Here is a 17,821-nt window from a genome sequence, read left to right as displayed (position 1 = left end):
GCAAATCACGCTCTGACTATGTAAATAATATTGAAACGAAAAGAATAGAACCTGGGGCTGAGAATGATTTCTTCAGGTTATTCACAAGACAAAGTCTATTCTTTCTTTGTTCAATCTTTTCCCCTCTATAGAAGCAAAATATTTAACCACTCGTAAAAACATAAGCATTTATATTAAAATACAACCTTACATCCAGCCCTGCATTTTTAAAACCAGGAACCTTATAAAACATGATGGCTATACAGGCATGAATATTAACACAAGAAAGACCATCCAACATTCAAATGAAAATGCAGCATTCCACAAAACGTAATAAATATCCAGTACGTCAAATCCACAAACTAATTGTTACTCTGACTTGGAGTCTTGCTTCCCCCGTTAAAACTTTCATCGTATAATTTATTATAATAACCTTACAAGGTAAGCGTAACGAATGCAAAAAGTGAATCCAATTAATCTGACTGCTGAAATAACAGTTCTTCAAATTTTGCGACGTGTTTTAATCTATGCCATATAAAGCTGTCATTTTAACAAGAAATACACATCCAAGTAACTACTCAATTAACTTCTTTTTCAACGTAAAAACAAGCCAGCGTTAATAGAAAAGAAACGAGCTGATCTGACTGCAGATATTCCTACTGCCTTAGCTCTTGGGGCTTCGGCAATAAATGTCGTTCAGTTTTCATATATATTTCATCACTTAAATACTGTATTAACAAAATAGAAAACCTTTTGTTAAAGTAAAATTCTGCACAAAATGCTGGTTTTACACATTTAAATGTTTCTGAGCCTTTTACTCTCTTACCTCTACACGTCACTCTTCCACATGATTTTAGCATCCCGCGGCCGCGTGGATTTTAGCCATTGCAAATTGCTCTGTGATTAAACCGTGAGCCCCTAAGTTAATGACTGCGCTCTGCCTGCTCCAGCCTGCCTGGGTAAATTCTGCTGATAAAAAGGCACTGAAAATCCAAGTCTCACCTTTTTTTTTTTTTAACATTTCATTTCTTTCCTTCTGTCACTAAACCACTCTTACAAGCATTATTCTTTGAGGGATCTCTCGTCATTTATACTGATTCTTTTAAGAGACTTTTCTTTTGGAGTTGAGTACGCACCACTTCTGAAAAGATGTTCCCAGCTTCGTTTAACTCTGCGTCGCCCTATAGGACCATTTCTCCATCCGTGCTGCTGAGAGTCTGACATTCCTGTCCACATTCCTGGCTGCTTACCTGGAAAGGAGGGTCCACTGTCCCCCTCCATCACGGAGTCCATAGCTGAGGGGCTAATTCCTAGTAGGGGCCCAGGTCTCCCAGCACTAGGCCCCTCCGCTGGCCTTTCCTTGCTTGGGAGACAAGTCTCTGCCCAGCTTTTCAGCAAACCATCCATAACCTTTGACGATTTAAAACACCAAGAAAAAGCCAGGTGCTACACGTGTGCTTGCATGTCGATCAGCCAAAGGGCGCTCGGCTCCGGCCAAGGATGTGGGACACCCACAGGAGTCAACTTCGCTGGGCGGGCCACCCTGTGGGCTGCGCTGTCGCCGCCTTGGCTGAAGGGCGCGGTCACTTGCAGGTATGCACGTCAGTCATGCTTTCGCACCGGCGGCAGCGGACGTAGCAGCACCAGATGAACTTGCACTCACACCTCTCCACGTGCCGGACCACGTGCGTGTTGTAGCCGCGGCCACAGCACAGGAGGTTGCACCCATCGGCGCCCTCCGACGTGCGGTTGCACTCCCTGCCTTGCGTGCCGGGGATCCCCAGTTTCTTGTCCTCCACGCAGTAGTTGGGGGACTTATTCACGTACAGCAGATCCTCCTGGCGGATCGGCGTTTTCCTCTCCGCTTTCTCTCGCCTGCGCATTTTCCTGTTTAATTTGTCCGAGATTTGGATACTGTTCTCGTATTTGTCCTTCAACAAATGACCGATCTTCTCGAAAGAAGACATGGTCTTCCAGCATGTCCTCACGGCACAGGATCCCGAAACCCCGTGGCAGCGGCAGTCCACAGACATCAACTTGGCGACGGCCTGAAACCAAGAGTAATTGTGTTCACACATGGCTCGCTACGCGCACAATGGGGGCGCACAACCAGCCTGCTGGCTTCACTTCCCGGCTCTCTCTGTCCCGTTCAAAAACTTAGACCCATAAAAACTCCTTCCCAACCAGTTGATTCTGACTGATCACGACCCCACAAAATAGAGCAACTGCCCCCATGGGGTTTCCCAGCCTATCAGATCTCTAGGGTTGTCTCCTTTGAAGCAGCTGGTAGGTTTGAGCCTCCAGCCTTTTGGTTAATAGACCACCATACCACCAGGGCTCCTTTTTGGGGGGGGAGGAGGGAATTATTTTTTCTTCAAAGCATCATTGGGAGACATAAACAGTTTCAGACACTAAAAGGGGCAGTTCTACCCTGTCCTATCAGGTCACTAGGAGTTGGCATCTACCTGATGGTAGAGAGTTAGTTTTAAAGCATCATTAAGGTCACTCAGGTTCAGATGCATTGTGCTTCTCTTGACCCTGTGGCACAAACCTTAAGTACCTAAGTGGCTGCTACCTTTATCCGTCATTGTCTGAGATAACAAATGGGGGCTTCCTAGACTGGAAATCTCCTCGCTCATTTTGGAGTGGAGAGCCTCACCACCCCCACCTCTTGTCTCATGCAGTTTACCATCTGCACCTTCTCACTCAGAGAATAAGCCTCCCTTGTTAGAGATGCAGACGCCCTCCAGCCGAGAGAACCATCCAAACCCACTGACCTGGACTGGACTGGACTGGACTGATTCAGAGGGCCTACAGGGCAGGGGTGCTGAAGATTATAAGTCTGTACGGGCATAGGCTGCTTCCTCGATCCCCTGAGGATGACGGAGTTAAACAACCGGCCTTGATATTTAACCCACCTCACCACCAGGAATCCCTTCCAAAACTTCAGATGCTGCAATTTATCAAGATCTAGTGGTCTGTCTGCACCTGAAAGTACATACCACTTCGAAGCACTTACAGAGCACAGGGAAGATGTGTGGGACTCTGAAACTGACCAGGGTGTGAGTCCCTGAGAGTCTGACTGCATTGAAAGCATTCAAAGTAATTTAGGTTTAAAAACTCTAAAACAAAAAACCCAGAAAAACGTTTGCATGAGATTTGAATGAGCAGCTGGGGATGTCACCTGCTGCTGGAATCGAGTGGTCCTCTTTCAATTGCTGTAAATAGAAATTGTTATGTCCCTGCAGATATGTGGAATTCACTATGCCCAGGTCACAGATCCCCTGAGAAACCCTGACTCACCATCCTACATTGGTCAAGAGGAGTCAGGGCTGGGCAGTGTGTTTGCTCCCAGTAAATTCTCCCTCTTTTCTCTCCAACTAAATTCAAAACACATGTCCTATCCTTGATGGGTCAGTGGCGTCACCCTAAGACAGAAAGGGCATACTGTTTATGGAGGTGCTCAGTTCAACATGCCGAGTTGAGTCCACCCCGCCGAAGAATGAAAGGAGATTCCCTATATTTGGACTAGCCCACTGTCTGGTATACAGCAAGCTTTAACTAAACATCCCTCTTCTCTGGAAAAGAAGGTACAGTAAGAGTGGTGATACCATTGCCACTGCGGTGATCCGTATGCAAAAATAATATAGAGATTTCCAAAGTTTCATGGCGATCCTGGTCTCTCACATACCGGGCTCGCCAGCACAGATTCCTTCAGTCCCCAGAGGATGGCAGGGCAGATTAATAAATCGTCAGTCCCAGCTGTGGTGCTGACTCCCTGTCAACGTGCTGGGTAAAATGAAAAATGGATCAATCCATTCAGTAGCTTGGAATTACGTGTGTAATCTCACTGAAGAAAGGGAACAGCTCACGGCTCAATTTCCACTTGCAGTTCTTATCAAAACAATAAAATGTCAGGGATTTATGCTTTGCTATATGGTACCCAACATGACAGAGTCATGTTTGCGGAACATTATATTTTCTGACAAAGGAACCCCAAGTTTTTGGAACTATCGAATGAGACAGACTATTTTAAACAATTTATAATACTTGCGACCTCAAATGGGAGCATGTGGTATTGATTTGCATGATGTTACAGACTTCCGATTAGTGTTTGAAATAATAAACAGACCCTTTAAGACCGGCCCTTTATAGAAGATAGCACCTCTGCTCTTTTTGAATTCACAAAACCGAGACACTAATAGATGTGTCTTTTTCTTCTAAACACAGGGGAATAGCTACCCTTCGATAGCATCAAAGCAATTTAAATAAGCATGGCATCTAGACTTCTTGGGTTACATTTCATGACATCTGAGATTCACAAAGCCCTCAATTCTTTTAAAATGTCTCCAGCCAAATAAATGCAATCTTCCTAACTCTGTTCAAATGCTAAGGGCTTGCCATCTATTGGCAAAAACCAAAAATCCCAATCACTGCTAAGTAATGACATATTTTGCCCCTATAAAGCCCCAAATCTAAGAATGCATGTTTCTATGTGTAAATAGAATCAATGTCCGTAACAGTTGTCACCCGGTAATTTTAAAGAACCCTGGTGGCAAAAGGGATTAATGTTGGACTGCTCTCCACAAGGTGGTTGGTTCAAGCTCACCAGCTGCCCCCTCGGGAGAAAGCTGAGGCTGTCTGCTCCTACAAAGATTTACATTCTTGCAAACCCCATGGGCTCCTGGATGTCATCTCCCCTTCAAATCTTTCTTCTTCCCTTTGGCTGACATTTGTCGTCACGTATCAGAGCGACCCTTGACGTATACTCCGAAGTAAATAAATCTTAGTAGTACATTTGTAGCTCCTAGAAAGAAAATTTAAATCTGGAGTATACTGCGCTTAATAAGAAAATCGAGGCATAATCACCAAGTGTGTTTCTTTTCTTTTTATCTATAATAAAAATGAAATACATTGTTAAAAGGAAAGCAAGAAAACCCCAAGGAGCAGTTCTACTCTGTACCAGAGTCGCTATGTGTCGGAATCGATTTGATGGCAGTGGATTTGGTTTGGTTTTGTTGTTTTTTTCTGCCTAGTATTACAGGGCTGACTCCTTTTATTCACTGAAATCCTTTAAGGTGTTGCCAATTTGCAAACCTTGAATGACCAAGTGGGTGTCCACCAAAATATTTAGATTAGTCTAGCTTTAGTCCAGTAGTTTTAAGTAATCTTTTATTGCCAACCCGACTCTGCAGGAAGCAATAAAAATCACCTTCTTAAACCAGCATCCCAGCAGGAGGTCACTGGTATTGGGAGAGCTTCAGTCAGTCTGGCTGTCTTCCAATTCCTCAGCCCTAGCTCATCCACCGCCATGTGGGCCCACTGAGTGTCACGCGATTGAAGGATAAGTCAGTTCTAGCATATTCTCAATGTGTCTTGTCACTTGGGAGGGATTTTCCTCCCATGACACTCTAGCTCCCTGTCTGTGTTGCTAGAGATGACATTTTTTTTAAAAAGTCTCCTTTCATTACCTTTAAAATATAAGGGTGCTTAACAAAAAAAATCTAAGTCAAGAAATTATATTTTATCAGAGATATACATTTGAAGATAGAAATATAAATGCACTTGAAGGAGAATACTTAGGAGCTGATATGCACTTTGAATGGAGATAGCCCTGTCATACACCAAGGACAAGGCTTGAAGTCGGCAGGACTAAAAGAAAGCAATACAATGACCGTCATGTAACTGGCACTAGGAGAATTGAAGGAAACACTGGGTTCCGGCGTGGAGATAGACACACACACACGCACACCCCTTAGCTCTGCTGAAATGTGGGCTGCATAAAGCAAACTCATAAAGTTTTAAATTCGATTTACTAGTATAACCAGAAAAAAAAATACCTTACACATGTCAGGTGCCCTTGAATGAATTCAGACTCCTAGGGACTCTGTAGGGAGAGGAGAACAGCCCCCAGGGTTTTCCCAGGCTGTAAATCTCTGCAGGAGCAGAGGGCCCGCTAGCCGCTCCCTCAGAAGGCTGGATGTGAATTGCTGACCGGCTTGGTTAGACACCACCGCCAGCGAGGCTTCACTCCTTGTGGCAGCTGTCTCCTTCCACCCTGCACACAGTAGGCGGCTAAGGAACACGTACTTGCTAGGAATCCAGGGCTACAGAAAAATCAACATGCGGTTAAGACGCTTGTCTTAACAAGGCACGCGGGTGACACAAGATGTACGATGTGTAGGTGCAGAGGGCAATTGTAGTATAACAGGGAAATGGAAGTGGCAAATACAAGTATGCGTAAGGAAATTGCATGACTGCTCGGGGGGGTGGGGGGGAGGGAATGGACATGGCAGAGTTTCCCAGCGAGGACTCCTAATTAATGTGGAAGAGCCCCCACCTCGCCCCTGAACTTGAGAGGTGGCTCAGTCATTTCTGGCCACAGGAGAAGTAAGAGAATAGCAGTGGAGTGAGCTGCGAGTTGTGTGCGGTTATGAGAAAATTTCTTTCCTTACTCCAGTTGAGTTGTTAAGGTTTATAACGATATTAACAACGGAATGTTTTGTTAACTATTGCAAACAGATGTGTGGGTTTTGGCGGGGGTATTTTTAAACTCCGGGAGAGCAATTAGGCGAGGGGCATTGGATTCACCGGGCTCCCAGTGAATGTTCTGGTTTGCCACATTTTGAATGCAGTGGAAGAGGGCAGGGTGCATCCACTGAAGTCCTTGACGCTCCAAACCTAGCGCGTGTAGAAATAAAAGCCGCTTGGGCGTTGGTCTAAGTCCTGTTGGGTCTGACCATTTTGACTCAGGAGGTATTGTAGCGGGGGCTGAGTGTTTTCCAGTAGATTTGCGGCCAGGAAGCTGTTTTGAAACATTCTGTGACTAACATTTCATTGGTCCACTGTCAGATGATCTGTTTACAGTTTCTAATGGAAAGGGCAACATGAGGCAGTTGGGCCATTGCATGTGGGATCCCCAGGCCTCTGGTCCCTTTTGCCCCTTGCCGTCCAAAAATATATCTGAGCCTGCTACGAAGCAAAACACATATGCGTTGTTCAACGCCCTGTAAGTCTTCTTGAAACAGGTCAATGAAAATTTGGGGTTGGGCCCTGCCCACTTTTTGGAATTACTCATCATAAGACAAATTATGGGGTTGGGAAACTTGAAAGTTTATGAGGTAGACAAGGGAAGAATGGAAATATTTTAAGCACACCAAAAGAAATACCCATAAATATTCCAAGTCACATTATTCCCAGCAGTTCTGCCCCTGGAAGGCATCACATCATCCTGGTAGCCAATCACCATTCGGCAACATTATTCTTGGAGTCATAACTTTAGGAATGGTGTCAGAAACCAAGTGGGATTCAGAGTATTTAAGGTCAGCGGTTAGAAAATCATCTATCCTGCTCACAGCGCGAGGAAGGGCCAGTACCCACATCTCTCTGAATGCTTTCCTACATGTGGAGTGTGGGGATTTTGAGACTAGGAAAATCAACTCAATTGAATGCAGACCTGAAATTTCCTCAGAAGAATCTGCCTGTTAGATTAAAATCCTAATTGCCGATACTGGAAATTGGGTTGATTGCTCTTCCAATCTTTTGATAATAACCTGGAAACCTAATGCTGCCACCCACCAATGGAAAGAAAAGAATTGAGCAATCGTTTGATGTAAGACTGGATTAGGAAAAGACCAACTAAAGCACCAGTGTCGTATCCTAAAAATATCCAGGTAAATACTTTGTAATGTTTTCAGGTGCCCTCCAGAACGACTGGGGAGAGAAGGCTCTCCATTGAGTGGGCTGAGATTCACTCAACATGTTTTGACGTGGAGGCTCTGTTATTTCCCTGCGTACCTAGAGCCAGAGCAAAATCCCTCAGTTGTGTGAGAAGATGGGCTCGTTTTTGCTTTCGTTTTGTTTTGTCAAAGAGCGGTGGATGAAATGGATGGCATGTCCTTTTCATGAAACTAGGATATAAGCAATGGCTTACAGTCAAAGTGGACGGTCACAGAAGCAAACACTAATTTTTCTGGGGAGGAGGCACAGAGGAGAATCCAACTAATTAGTTGCCAAATATTAGTAACAAAAAGGCATTCTAGATTTCTGGGGGATATCCTTCATTCCAGAGTTACGTTTCTTTGTGGAGAATTAGTCATAGCTTACGTTTCTAAGTTTTGTTTTCTGGCTTACTTCATTTAAAATCTCTAAGTATTTTAAGAATGCCCTAGGAAGAATGAAGGTCCGTATGAATAGTAAACATTCATTGAATTGGGTTTTTTTTTTGTTTGTTTTCAGAATAGATTCATTTGATAGATTCCATGTTTTTCTCCAGTTTAGTGCTCTGGTTTTAAAGAAAATGATTTAATTGTATTTTAAAATTGTCGTTTAACGGTATTGCATTGAAGCTGCGATAATGCAGTTTTTTAAAGAGTGAACATTGAAGGAAAAGAGCAGCACGCACAATTCCGGCGTTAGACAAGAGCGCCACTTTTTGGTGAAATAAAATGAACTCACATTTCAAAACCCAAATATGAAAATTTCACAGAGCAACTTACTAACTTACTGCCTCTTCTGTTTACTAATTTTCTGTTTTAGGATTTGTGGTTGATACAAGTGTTAAGGCAGAAGGTGGGCTGAGATTTGCTTTTCTAGAGATGAAAGCTCGTGCTTTCAATTATTCTGAATGGGTGCCACTTAGTTCCATTTGTCCTCTTTCCAAAAATGTAAAACTAATGCAACATGTACTTTAAATATTCCCGAGAGACGCTGCAACTTGTTTTAATTCATTTCAGGAAAATGGGCTGGCTGCAACGACTACTCTGGGACCTGAACAGCTTGTTGGATATTTATAGTAACATATAATCTGTACCAATATCCTACCCCTGTAAAAGTTATGATAGCGTAGAGAATATACATTCACAAAAGCCACTCTGTAATTCAACTATGTAATTCAATTCAGCCAAGTAATTGAACTACGTTACAGAACCCAAACTTTATTGTGTCAATATTCATTAATGTGAAGATACAAAAGTTAAATAAAGCCAGAAGGGTTACTCAATGTTAGAAAAACTTAATATTTTTTTTAAAAAACTGTTCTCTTGTTTATAATTATCTGCATTTTATGAATCTTTATGATGAAGGTAAAGTCCTTTATAATCAAATACCTATTGGGAAGAAATATTTGTTTTATAATAAATATTGGTTCACACAAAGCAAAAAACCCCACTGCTATTGCGTTAAGACTCATAGCGACCGTATAGGACAGAGTGAAATTGCCCCACAGGCCCTTCATGGCTGCAAAGCTTTCTGGGAACACACTGGCATGGCTTGTTTTTTCCCTGCCACGCAGCTGGTGGGTTTGAACCATCCACCTTTTGGTAAGCAGTGGAGCACTTTCCCCATTGTACATGTCGTACATTTAAATATGGACACACCTGCTAACCTTTTAGAAGCCACTCTCTATGAAAAATAGGTAAAATATCAATCCATTGTCAAACTAGAAGACATTAAATCTGAGTCCATTGAAACGGCAGACACTGGAGGGCTTACTTGGGCTCTGCCATTCATCAGCTAAGGGGACAGAATCATACAACCGAACAGGCACTTTTGCATTGACTTTTTGTAATTCATGCCCCGAGTCTACACGGCAGACAAACAAATTCTACAAGATTCAACTGACACCAGATGGACTGCCTAAACTGAGCCAGTGAAGAGAAGACACGCTCCTGAAGCCATAGAGAGAATGCTCACTGCACATGTTTGGCTTGCTAAGCCTTTTGGAGAGCTTCATCCAGAAGCACTCAAAGACCCTGGGTTTGGATGCCATTTTCAAATACATACCTGCCTTCCCGCTTCATTGTTATGCTGGTTCATTGCTAAGAGGACTTTGCTTTCTTTGTCCGTGGTGTTTCTGATGGGGAAATCCAGGAACTTTCTGCTGAACCACATGCCATACTGCACATCGTCAGAGCAGCCCCCCCAGTGCCAGCCTTCGCTCGCCGAGCCCCCGTTCTGCAGGCTGGTGTCACAGGAGCACTCTGTCATGTTGCCTGCGCTGCAGGACCTGGTCACTGAGTGCACCAGGCCAGCAGCCATCACCGCATGAATGAATGCTGTTTCCTTGGTGCCTGCAAGCAAACAGACGTTGCTAAATTAGCGAGACGTGGATTCTGCCAATGTTCAGGGGGGTGAGCTTCTTCGTATGAGGGAAAGCCATTTGTTACAATGGATGCTTTCCTGAGGACACATCTAGAAAGGAGGATTTCCTACTCTCATCTTAAAAGCAACAACAAAGCAAACTAACTTTCAGTATCTCCCTTGAGGGGATTGTCACCGGCTCATGCCACTGTTTGAGTGTCGGAATTCATGTAGTAATGGCATCCTTCCTGCAGGACACTCTGACTGCTTCCAACTCTTCTGTTTATTTCTAACATGTTAAGAAGGATGTCAGCACCTGACTCTGCGGGACACGCAGTCACAGCTCAGCGAGTGCCTGTGGAGCAGACCGTCTTTTGCTAATAAATGGTGATAACGCCCAGAGTAAACCAAGTTGATCTTACTTTGGATAATGTTCAATATGGTCTCGCAAGACACAAGCTGAAAAGCTTGGTGTGATCGCGCCCCCCCACCTTACCCTCCCCAAACACTGCAAAGCAGAAGGCAAATGCAAATGAAGCCAAGTCCAACACAAGGAGCAGATACAGTCAGTGTCAGTTGCTGTCGGCATTGAAGAAGAAGCCTGAATCGCAATCTCTGCAGCTGCTATGAACCAGCTAGGCGTTGACAACAGCGTCACCATCAGTCAGCGTCGACTTAATGGCAGTGAAGATTTTGTTTGTTTTGTTTTTGTTTGTTTCTTTTCAGTCTTAAGGGCAATCAAAAGTAAATGAACTGACATGTCACCAACAGGGAAAAAGGCGGGGGAGGGGTGTGTGTATTTATGAGATATTTTGGAAAAGGATATAGGAAAGGGCTTCAAAGTGTTCGAGGGAAAAAACGGAGTTAAAGGAGCATGGACTTTGACCACGCACTTCTAGATCCACACCCCCCCCACCGCGCCCCTTATTTAGCACCTCAAGGCAGAGGTGGAGCCTAAATCTTCACAAAGCGGAGGTCCATTGAAACATTAATAAAACAGCCCAGAAGAGACTCGCCAGGAGACTGTGTTTTCTCTCTTTCTCTCTCTCTAGCGAGCTGTTTAGATTGGAGTAGAAATAGTTTCACGCCCGTTGCCTAATAAACCTTTTCAACAGCTGACGCAGCCTGTGCCTTTCAGCAACTGTGAAGAAGGCATTTCCCCCCGGCAGGAGGTCAGGGCTCCTTCGGAAGGGCGTGCCGGCCAAAACGCAGCGGGGAAAGCGCGCTGCTTGGAGCCGAGAATCTTGCGACCCTGCGGGTCTGGGTCAAAGGTGGAGGGAGCAACGGAAACGAACAGGGAAAACGACAACCAAGCCCTCTGTGTCCGAGTCCTGCAACTCTTTGATTCTGCTGTTCTGTTTGCACCAACCCGGCCTCTCGGTACCTCTCCGGCCACCTAGTTCCCACCCACGTGGAAGCGAAACTTTGTTTTCCGGCAGCGCCCCGCGCTGCGAGTGTGCTCGGAGGAGGGGGAGTGGGTCAAAAAGAGCCGAAGTTAGCATGCCCAGGTTAGCGCCGCTTGGGTTACCCCTGCTTATCCCGCTGCAAACCCCACCGCCAGCCGCCCGGCGGGCACCCCAGGAGCCTGCACCCGCGGCGCTCCGCCGCCGCGAGCCGCGTCCCAGCGCCGGGCCCGGTGCGTAGCAAGCCGGTTAAGTCAAAGCAGATGCGGCAGCACCATTCCCTGCCACCGACCTCCTGTTTCTCCAGCTGGTCACCCCCGTAGGAGGGCGCTCCAGGCTCCAGGGCTTCGGCGGCCCAACTCCGGCGGGGCGCCGCGGGAAGGAGGAAGAGCAGGAGCCCCAGCGCCTCTCTCCGCACCTGCACCCCAGCTCGAGCCTTTGATGTCGCTCGCTCCCCGCAATCCCCACCTACTTGGCAGGCGAACGACCTTACGCGACACAGAAGACTGGCCCCTTAAGGTTTTCTCTAGACTGTAGTTTTCATGCGAGCGGGTCGCCAGGTCTACCGCCCAAGACGCCAGCGCTGCTTGAGTTCGAACTGCCAACTTTGCTTAGCAACTGCGCACGGAACAGCGTCTGCTTTATCCCGGGGAACGCGCGGAGCTGTCGGCACCCCGCTCCCCTGTGCCGCGCCAGCCGCTCGGATTCCCCCCGACTCACCGCTGCTCAACTCGTAGCCGAAGACCGGGCCGGTGGCGGCGGGCGCGGCCGCGACCGCGCAGTTCCATCGCTCGTGCCGGAACTGGCTGCGGCACTCATGGATGCCCAGGCGCGCACCCTCGCGGATGCTGGGCAGCAGGTACGGCTTCCGCTTGCACAGCTCCTTCTGGCGGCTGCTCAGCGGCAAGTTGGCGCAGCCCAGCTTCTCGGGCACCCCAAAGGAGGCGATGCCCAGCCACCTGTAGGGCAGAGCCCTCCCCAGCGTCAGCCGCTCCCAGCTCTCCTCCCAAGCCCAGTGCAGCCGTCCCAGGGCCCGCCCCGCGCCCTTTCCCCACTCAGATGAAAGTCGCAGAGGCAGGAGCCCCACCCCCACCCTTTGCCACCGATCCCGTGGCCCCCGCGGCCCCCGTACTCACATCCAGTTTCCTTGGGCTCCGCAGGGAAAGAGCGCGAACAGGGCTGCCCACAGCGCGCACAGGCGGGGCAGGCCCAGGAGTGCCGCTCTGCTCATGGCCCCGCATGGAGTCCCCCAGGCCCGGCCACTCCGCTGTCCTCCTCTACCCAGATCAGCCTGGGCAAAGGTCTGTCCCTGGCACCACGTTATCCTTGCCCTGTTCCTCTCTGCATGCTACAGAAAAATAAGTCTTGCCGCGCTGTGGAATTCTCGGACGCCAACCCTCGCTTGCAGGGCGCAGGATGAGGGGACAGAGGAAGCAGTTCCGGGTTCTTCTCTCGAGTGGGACTGCCGAGGCGCTGGAGATGCGCGACCAGCCCTCGCGGTCCTAGGTGAGAAACTTCTCTGGCCCAGCTGTGTCTCCATCGCCCTGGGCACTCCTCCTCTCTCCTCCCTCCCCAGGCCTCCCTGGCGCCTGATTGGCCCTGCAGTTTATCATCCCGCCGTCTCGGGCTCCCATTGGCTGAGAGCAGGCTCCCCGGGGGGCACTCGGGTTGGTAGCTCCCAGAAAAGTGGGTTCAGGAGGAAGTGTGCCTTGACCTTTATGTTGGTCCCAGTCTCCTGGGTGTGGGGCTGGGCTGGAAAGGGGCTTAATTCAAATCGAAGTCTGTTGAAGGCACTTGTGTTTCCATAACCCCAGAGGGAGGCTTGGGTTTGATGGGAGATGCTCTTGAGTGCCACTGGCCCAGCCCCAGTGGGACTCCCCTCTGAATGGCATTGCTGGTAGCCCTGCTTTCTTTCCTCCCTCTCTCCACACAAGAGATGAATCTTTCTCTTCTTTCCTTTTTCCTTTCTCTTTTAGTCAGATGGCACCAAGCCAGTTGAGTGTTCAACACCTTGCAAGTAAAGCAGCCTTGTTACTACAGACTTCAGAGGACACGGCGGTGAACCTTCCAAGGATTGTCTTCATTTCTTTATTATTTATGTGAGAAAGGAAGGGTCCCAGCCAAGCATTTAATTCCGTTCATTGAAATGGTGTTTGTGAGTTGGTTTCCCTTCCTGATGTGACAGTCATATTTCCTGAAGCCCTGGAGAGCAGAAGATGGAAGGGCAGAGGAAGAAAAGAGCTAGCTACCTGGGGAATTCTAGAATAGATGAGGCCTTTGCCCCTACCCTTTGCCTCATCTCACATTACAGCCTGAGACAGGCCCCTACACTGACACACCTGAAACCACTATTGGACATCTCCTGGGTGGCACAAGTGTTTAAGTGCTAGACTACTAACAAAGGCTGGCAGTTCGAATCCACCCTGTGCTTTGCAGAAGAACTCCCTGCTGATCTTCTTCCAAAGATCACTGCCATAGAAAACCCTATGGAAAGCAGCTCTACTCGGGCCCAAGTGGGATCACCATGAGTCAAGTCCACTCACGGGCAACTGGTGTCATTGTTTTGGTATGCCCAAATTGTGGGCGTTTACAGAGACAAGATCCCTTCCGTCCAATATGCAAACCAGTTATGGAACCAAATCTACATCGAAGTAATTTGAGATTATAAATAAAGGGGTGGACAGAATCCTGCTGAGGACTCTGTATCCAAAGAGAGTTCAGAAGCAGGAGCCTGTTGTGTTGGCTGGGAAGGCTAGTTAACAAGTGGTTGGCAGGATGGAAGGTCCCCTGGGGCACTGAAGGCAAGTGGGGGCTTTTTAGCTATGCTTTCAGGAAGCTTGGCCTTAGGTGAAGACAAGGCAGGCTTCAAAGGTGCTCAGAGGATTCACGTGTCTTCTGAAAGATCGGTACATTCTCAGGCTGGAGACTTATTTAAATAGAGGGATTGCTGATGTTTTGGGCAGCTATCAATCTAGAATAATGAAAACTCGCTGACGGTCTTGTGATATCTTTTTATTCCTTTATCCAACACATATTTATTGAATGCACACTATGTACCAGGTTCTGGAGACCTGTAATTTGCAGAAGGTCAAGTTGATGATAGGGTGTAGTTACAGATCCAGAAACATTCTGGCTAATGACTCGTGGTTTTTTTCTGAAGCTCAGCATCTTCTTCCAAGCTTATGTTATTTCTGGGAGCTTCTGTGTGTGTGAGAGAGAGAGAGACAGAGAGAGGGCAAGAAAGAGAGAGAGAGAGAGAGAGAGAGAGAGAGAGAGAGAGAGAGAGAGAGAGAATTACCCATTCATTGCTGCACCTGGGCATTGGGTCTTGAACTTAAGACCCGTTTCCTGGACACTTAGGAGTGGGGAAACATGATGAGGCTCACCCTGACCAGATACCTAAGTGGCCTAAATGCTCGAATTTGAGAAACAACTTTCAATTTCATTAAAAAGGGATGTGAGGTAGGAGGGAGGGACCAAACTATCTTAGGACTGGGGGTGGGGTGAGAGGTGGAGAGCATTAACACTCTAGGTTAATTTTAGAGACAACACTGATAGGTATTTAAGGAGTTGGTTGGACAATTTTGAATGGAAAAAAATGTTGTTGGCCCTTTCCTGTTTTAGACAGTTGAAATAGAACTTTTAATTCCTAGCCACCCAGTGAGACTGACCTTCCCTATAGGATTTCGAAGGCTGTCAATCATCATGGAAGCAAACAGTTGCACCTTTGTTCTTTGGATCCCCTGGTTAGGTTCCGTTCGCTTAAACACTGTGCCACCAGCACTCTATGCAATGGAACAAAGGGTTGTAGACTTCATAGCCTAGTTGACAAGACCAGCAGTGAGCAGAACAATATGATCCAGTGTGAACAGAGAGGGAACCAGATTGTGAGGATGGTCCAGGACTGGGAGGTATTTCTTTCTATCGTACATTGGGTCACCATGAGTCGGAGCCAACTCAGTGACACCCAACAACATGAGCACAGATAGGAGGATTGCGTAATCTGGTCCAGGGGTCACTTACATGCTATCCTGGTTAGCTGTCCAAGGATGTGGCACTGTCCAGTCAGCCAGACAAAGCCTTCCCAGGAGCCCTCAGAGTCTGCTATACTTAGAGATGAAGACTCTTTGGTCAACCATTTTCAGATCCAGGGCACACTTTCAGGGCCTACCTGGTCCTGCATCTCTCATGGGGCCTTAGGGGTCATTCTGTCCATATCTCTTAGTGTGAGTGGAATGTTTCTGGGAGTGGACCCAACCGGAGAAGTAGCTTTGTCATTGCTTGAGCAGACATTGGTGTGCCTTGTTCACGTCCAGGCATGGGGACCTGTGAAGTATTACCCCCTGTGCACCATCATGTTTGCTCTCTCTGTGTCTTTCTTTCCTTCCACTCTTAAAATTTAAATCCCCTAATAAATCTCCTAGTATGAAATTGATACTGCTTTCTTAAATAAGGAAATGAGCCCAAGAAACTTGTGCAACGTCACTCAGCTAGTAAAGAGTAGAATCAAAAATTAGTCTTATTTCAGAGCCCTTTTTCTTTTTATCTAAAGAGTCCTGATGTCACTGTAGCTTAGACATTGAGCTACTAACTACAAAGTCAGTGGTTCAAATCCACTGGCTGTTCCTTGAGAGAAAGATGAGGCTGTCTGCTTCCACAAAGATTTACAGTCTTGGAAACTCCAAATACAGTTGTTATGAGTCAGAATCGAACTCAAGAGCAGTGAATTTTGGGTTTCTTGGCACCACAACATACTGCTGCAGAGTCTAATTCAAAATTACAATTGGTTTTGATTGTTAGGGTTGTTTTGTTGTTGCTGTTTTTTTCCTGACACAGATTACTTGGCTTCAAAGTCAAAATTTCTTCTTTGGCACTTGCACCCATGTGATTCCTTACATCACAGCTCACAGATAACTCCATTCAAATAACGACTCCATTTCCTATACCATTAGCACACCAGCATAACGGGTTCTCTAACTAGAGGCTACTGTTAGAGCCTCATGGGGTGGGACAATCGGACACCCAATACTTGATTTACGCTGCTGAGATAAAGCACAATGTGACTCCACACCTGTAGATTTCAGATTTCACAAGGAAGACACGTGCTTGTTTTTCTGGTAAGAGGCAAAGTTTTTCGAGTTAAATTCTGGAAGGGAGGGAGCCAGGGTTTCAAACCCATGCATCTCAATGCAAAGGAGCTCACTCAAGGGGCAGAATCTGCGACCCTGGGTTATCTCTGACCAGCTACACCAACTCAACGAGACTAGGAGCAGAACAGCAATAAATCCTACCACCGCTCTTAGGCACTTGTAGATTACAAGTTGTAGAACCAAAGGGAGCCAGTTCCTTCTGGTAGTTGTCTCTTAATCCCTGGGAAACTCGGCAAAAAATAAAAGTGTGCCTGCACAGATATGCCTTGGATTCTGCCTCTGGCAACCCATCAGAGGACAGGACTTCTAAGGGCCCCGTAGTAAGAATTTCTGCTGCAGATCACAGAGACTTATGTACTGGAAACCGATACCAGAAGCACCACAGCTGGTCTTAACTCTCCTGATAGAACAGAAGACCAGAGGTGACTTTTTACATAACTGGGTCCCCATCCATTCTATTTTAAATTCCACCTGGATGTGACCAGAGTGGAACAGAGCACAGGCTTGTGACCACTGGCTCTCGGGAGGGGGCGGAGAATGGCATTCTGGATGCCCCGCTGTCCTTTGGTGGCCTGAAAAGCCCCTGGGAATGTCAGCCTTGGAAGAAGGGAGGAGACTCCAATGTCAACCCCAAGAGCCTGAGCAGGAATTGGGAAGAGGGGACATCTTGCTTTTTCAAGTTTCCAAATTAAAGCCATTCACTTTTTGGGTTTGTTTGTTTATTAGCCCAGAATTCGCTACAAAGACACCTTGGAAAGCCTTGGTTGAATGTGGCTTATCTTTAGCAGTGTGTAGAGATTACGCAATCTCTACGGAATGAGGTGCTAAAAATAAAGACAATCCTGGACAAAGGCGAGTTGTCACTGTGTCCCAGAGGACACAGGTAAGCTAAACACACAAAGGGAATTATGTGCAGAGTGTTGGCTTTCTGAATGCCTCTTTGAAGAAGTTATCCTGGATTCTGCACAAAGAAACAACTTGCTCTAAAGGAGTTGACTAAAAATGACCGTCTAGTCTGGAGTTGTAAGTGAGAAAACTAGTGGGTAAAAAGTCAATTAGTAAAGCTCAATCATGTCACTCTATTCCATGAACTTCTGTTACCAAACATCACATCAGACTCATGACCATCAAGTGGATACTGACTCATAGGAACCCTATAGGACAAGGTAGACTTGCCACTTGAGTTTCTAAGACTGCAACTGTTTATAG

At 46.7% G+C, this 17,821-nt stretch overlaps 1 protein-coding gene across 1 annotated transcript; it reads right to left on the bottom strand.

The window, feature by feature from the left end:
- Positions 1–1,562: 1,562 nt before the first annotated feature.
- WNT16 (Wnt family member 16) lies at positions 1,563–12,853 on the bottom strand. The gene is made up of 4 exons (XM_075557689.1): positions 12,599–12,853; positions 12,183–12,421; positions 9,763–10,049; positions 1,563–2,027 (listed from the first exon to the last, which is right to left on the bottom strand). The coding sequence occupies exons 1-4, from the start codon at positions 12,691–12,693 to the stop codon at positions 1,563–1,565; spliced, it is 1,086 nt and encodes a 361-aa protein (XP_075413804.1). The 5' UTR covers positions 12,694–12,853.
- Between the last annotated feature and the right edge of the window lie 4,968 nt (positions 12,854–17,821).

Source organism: Tenrec ecaudatus, chromosome 9 (assembly GCF_050624435.1).
Source record: "Tenrec ecaudatus isolate mTenEca1 chromosome 9, mTenEca1.hap1, whole genome shotgun sequence".
Classification (NCBI taxonomy): Eukaryota; Metazoa; Chordata; class Mammalia; order Afrosoricida; family Tenrecidae; genus Tenrec; species Tenrec ecaudatus.
The sequence above is the reverse complement of the archived record's forward strand: the minus strand, read 5'-3'. Positions and strand labels throughout refer to the sequence as shown.

Coding starts and splice junctions, on each gene's coding strand:
- WNT16 (XM_075557689.1), bottom strand. CDS start 12,693: ATGAGCAGAGCGGCACTCCTGGGCCTGCCCCGCCTGTGCGCGCTGTGG. Junction 12,422..12,598: donor GGAGCCCAAGGAAACTGGAT/GTGAGTACGGGG, acceptor TCTGCCCTACAG/GTGGCTGGGCATCGCCTCCT. Junction 2,028..9,762: donor ACAATGAAGCGGGAAGGCAG/GTATGTATTTGA, acceptor TCTTGGTTTCAG/GCCGTCGCCAAGTTGATGTC.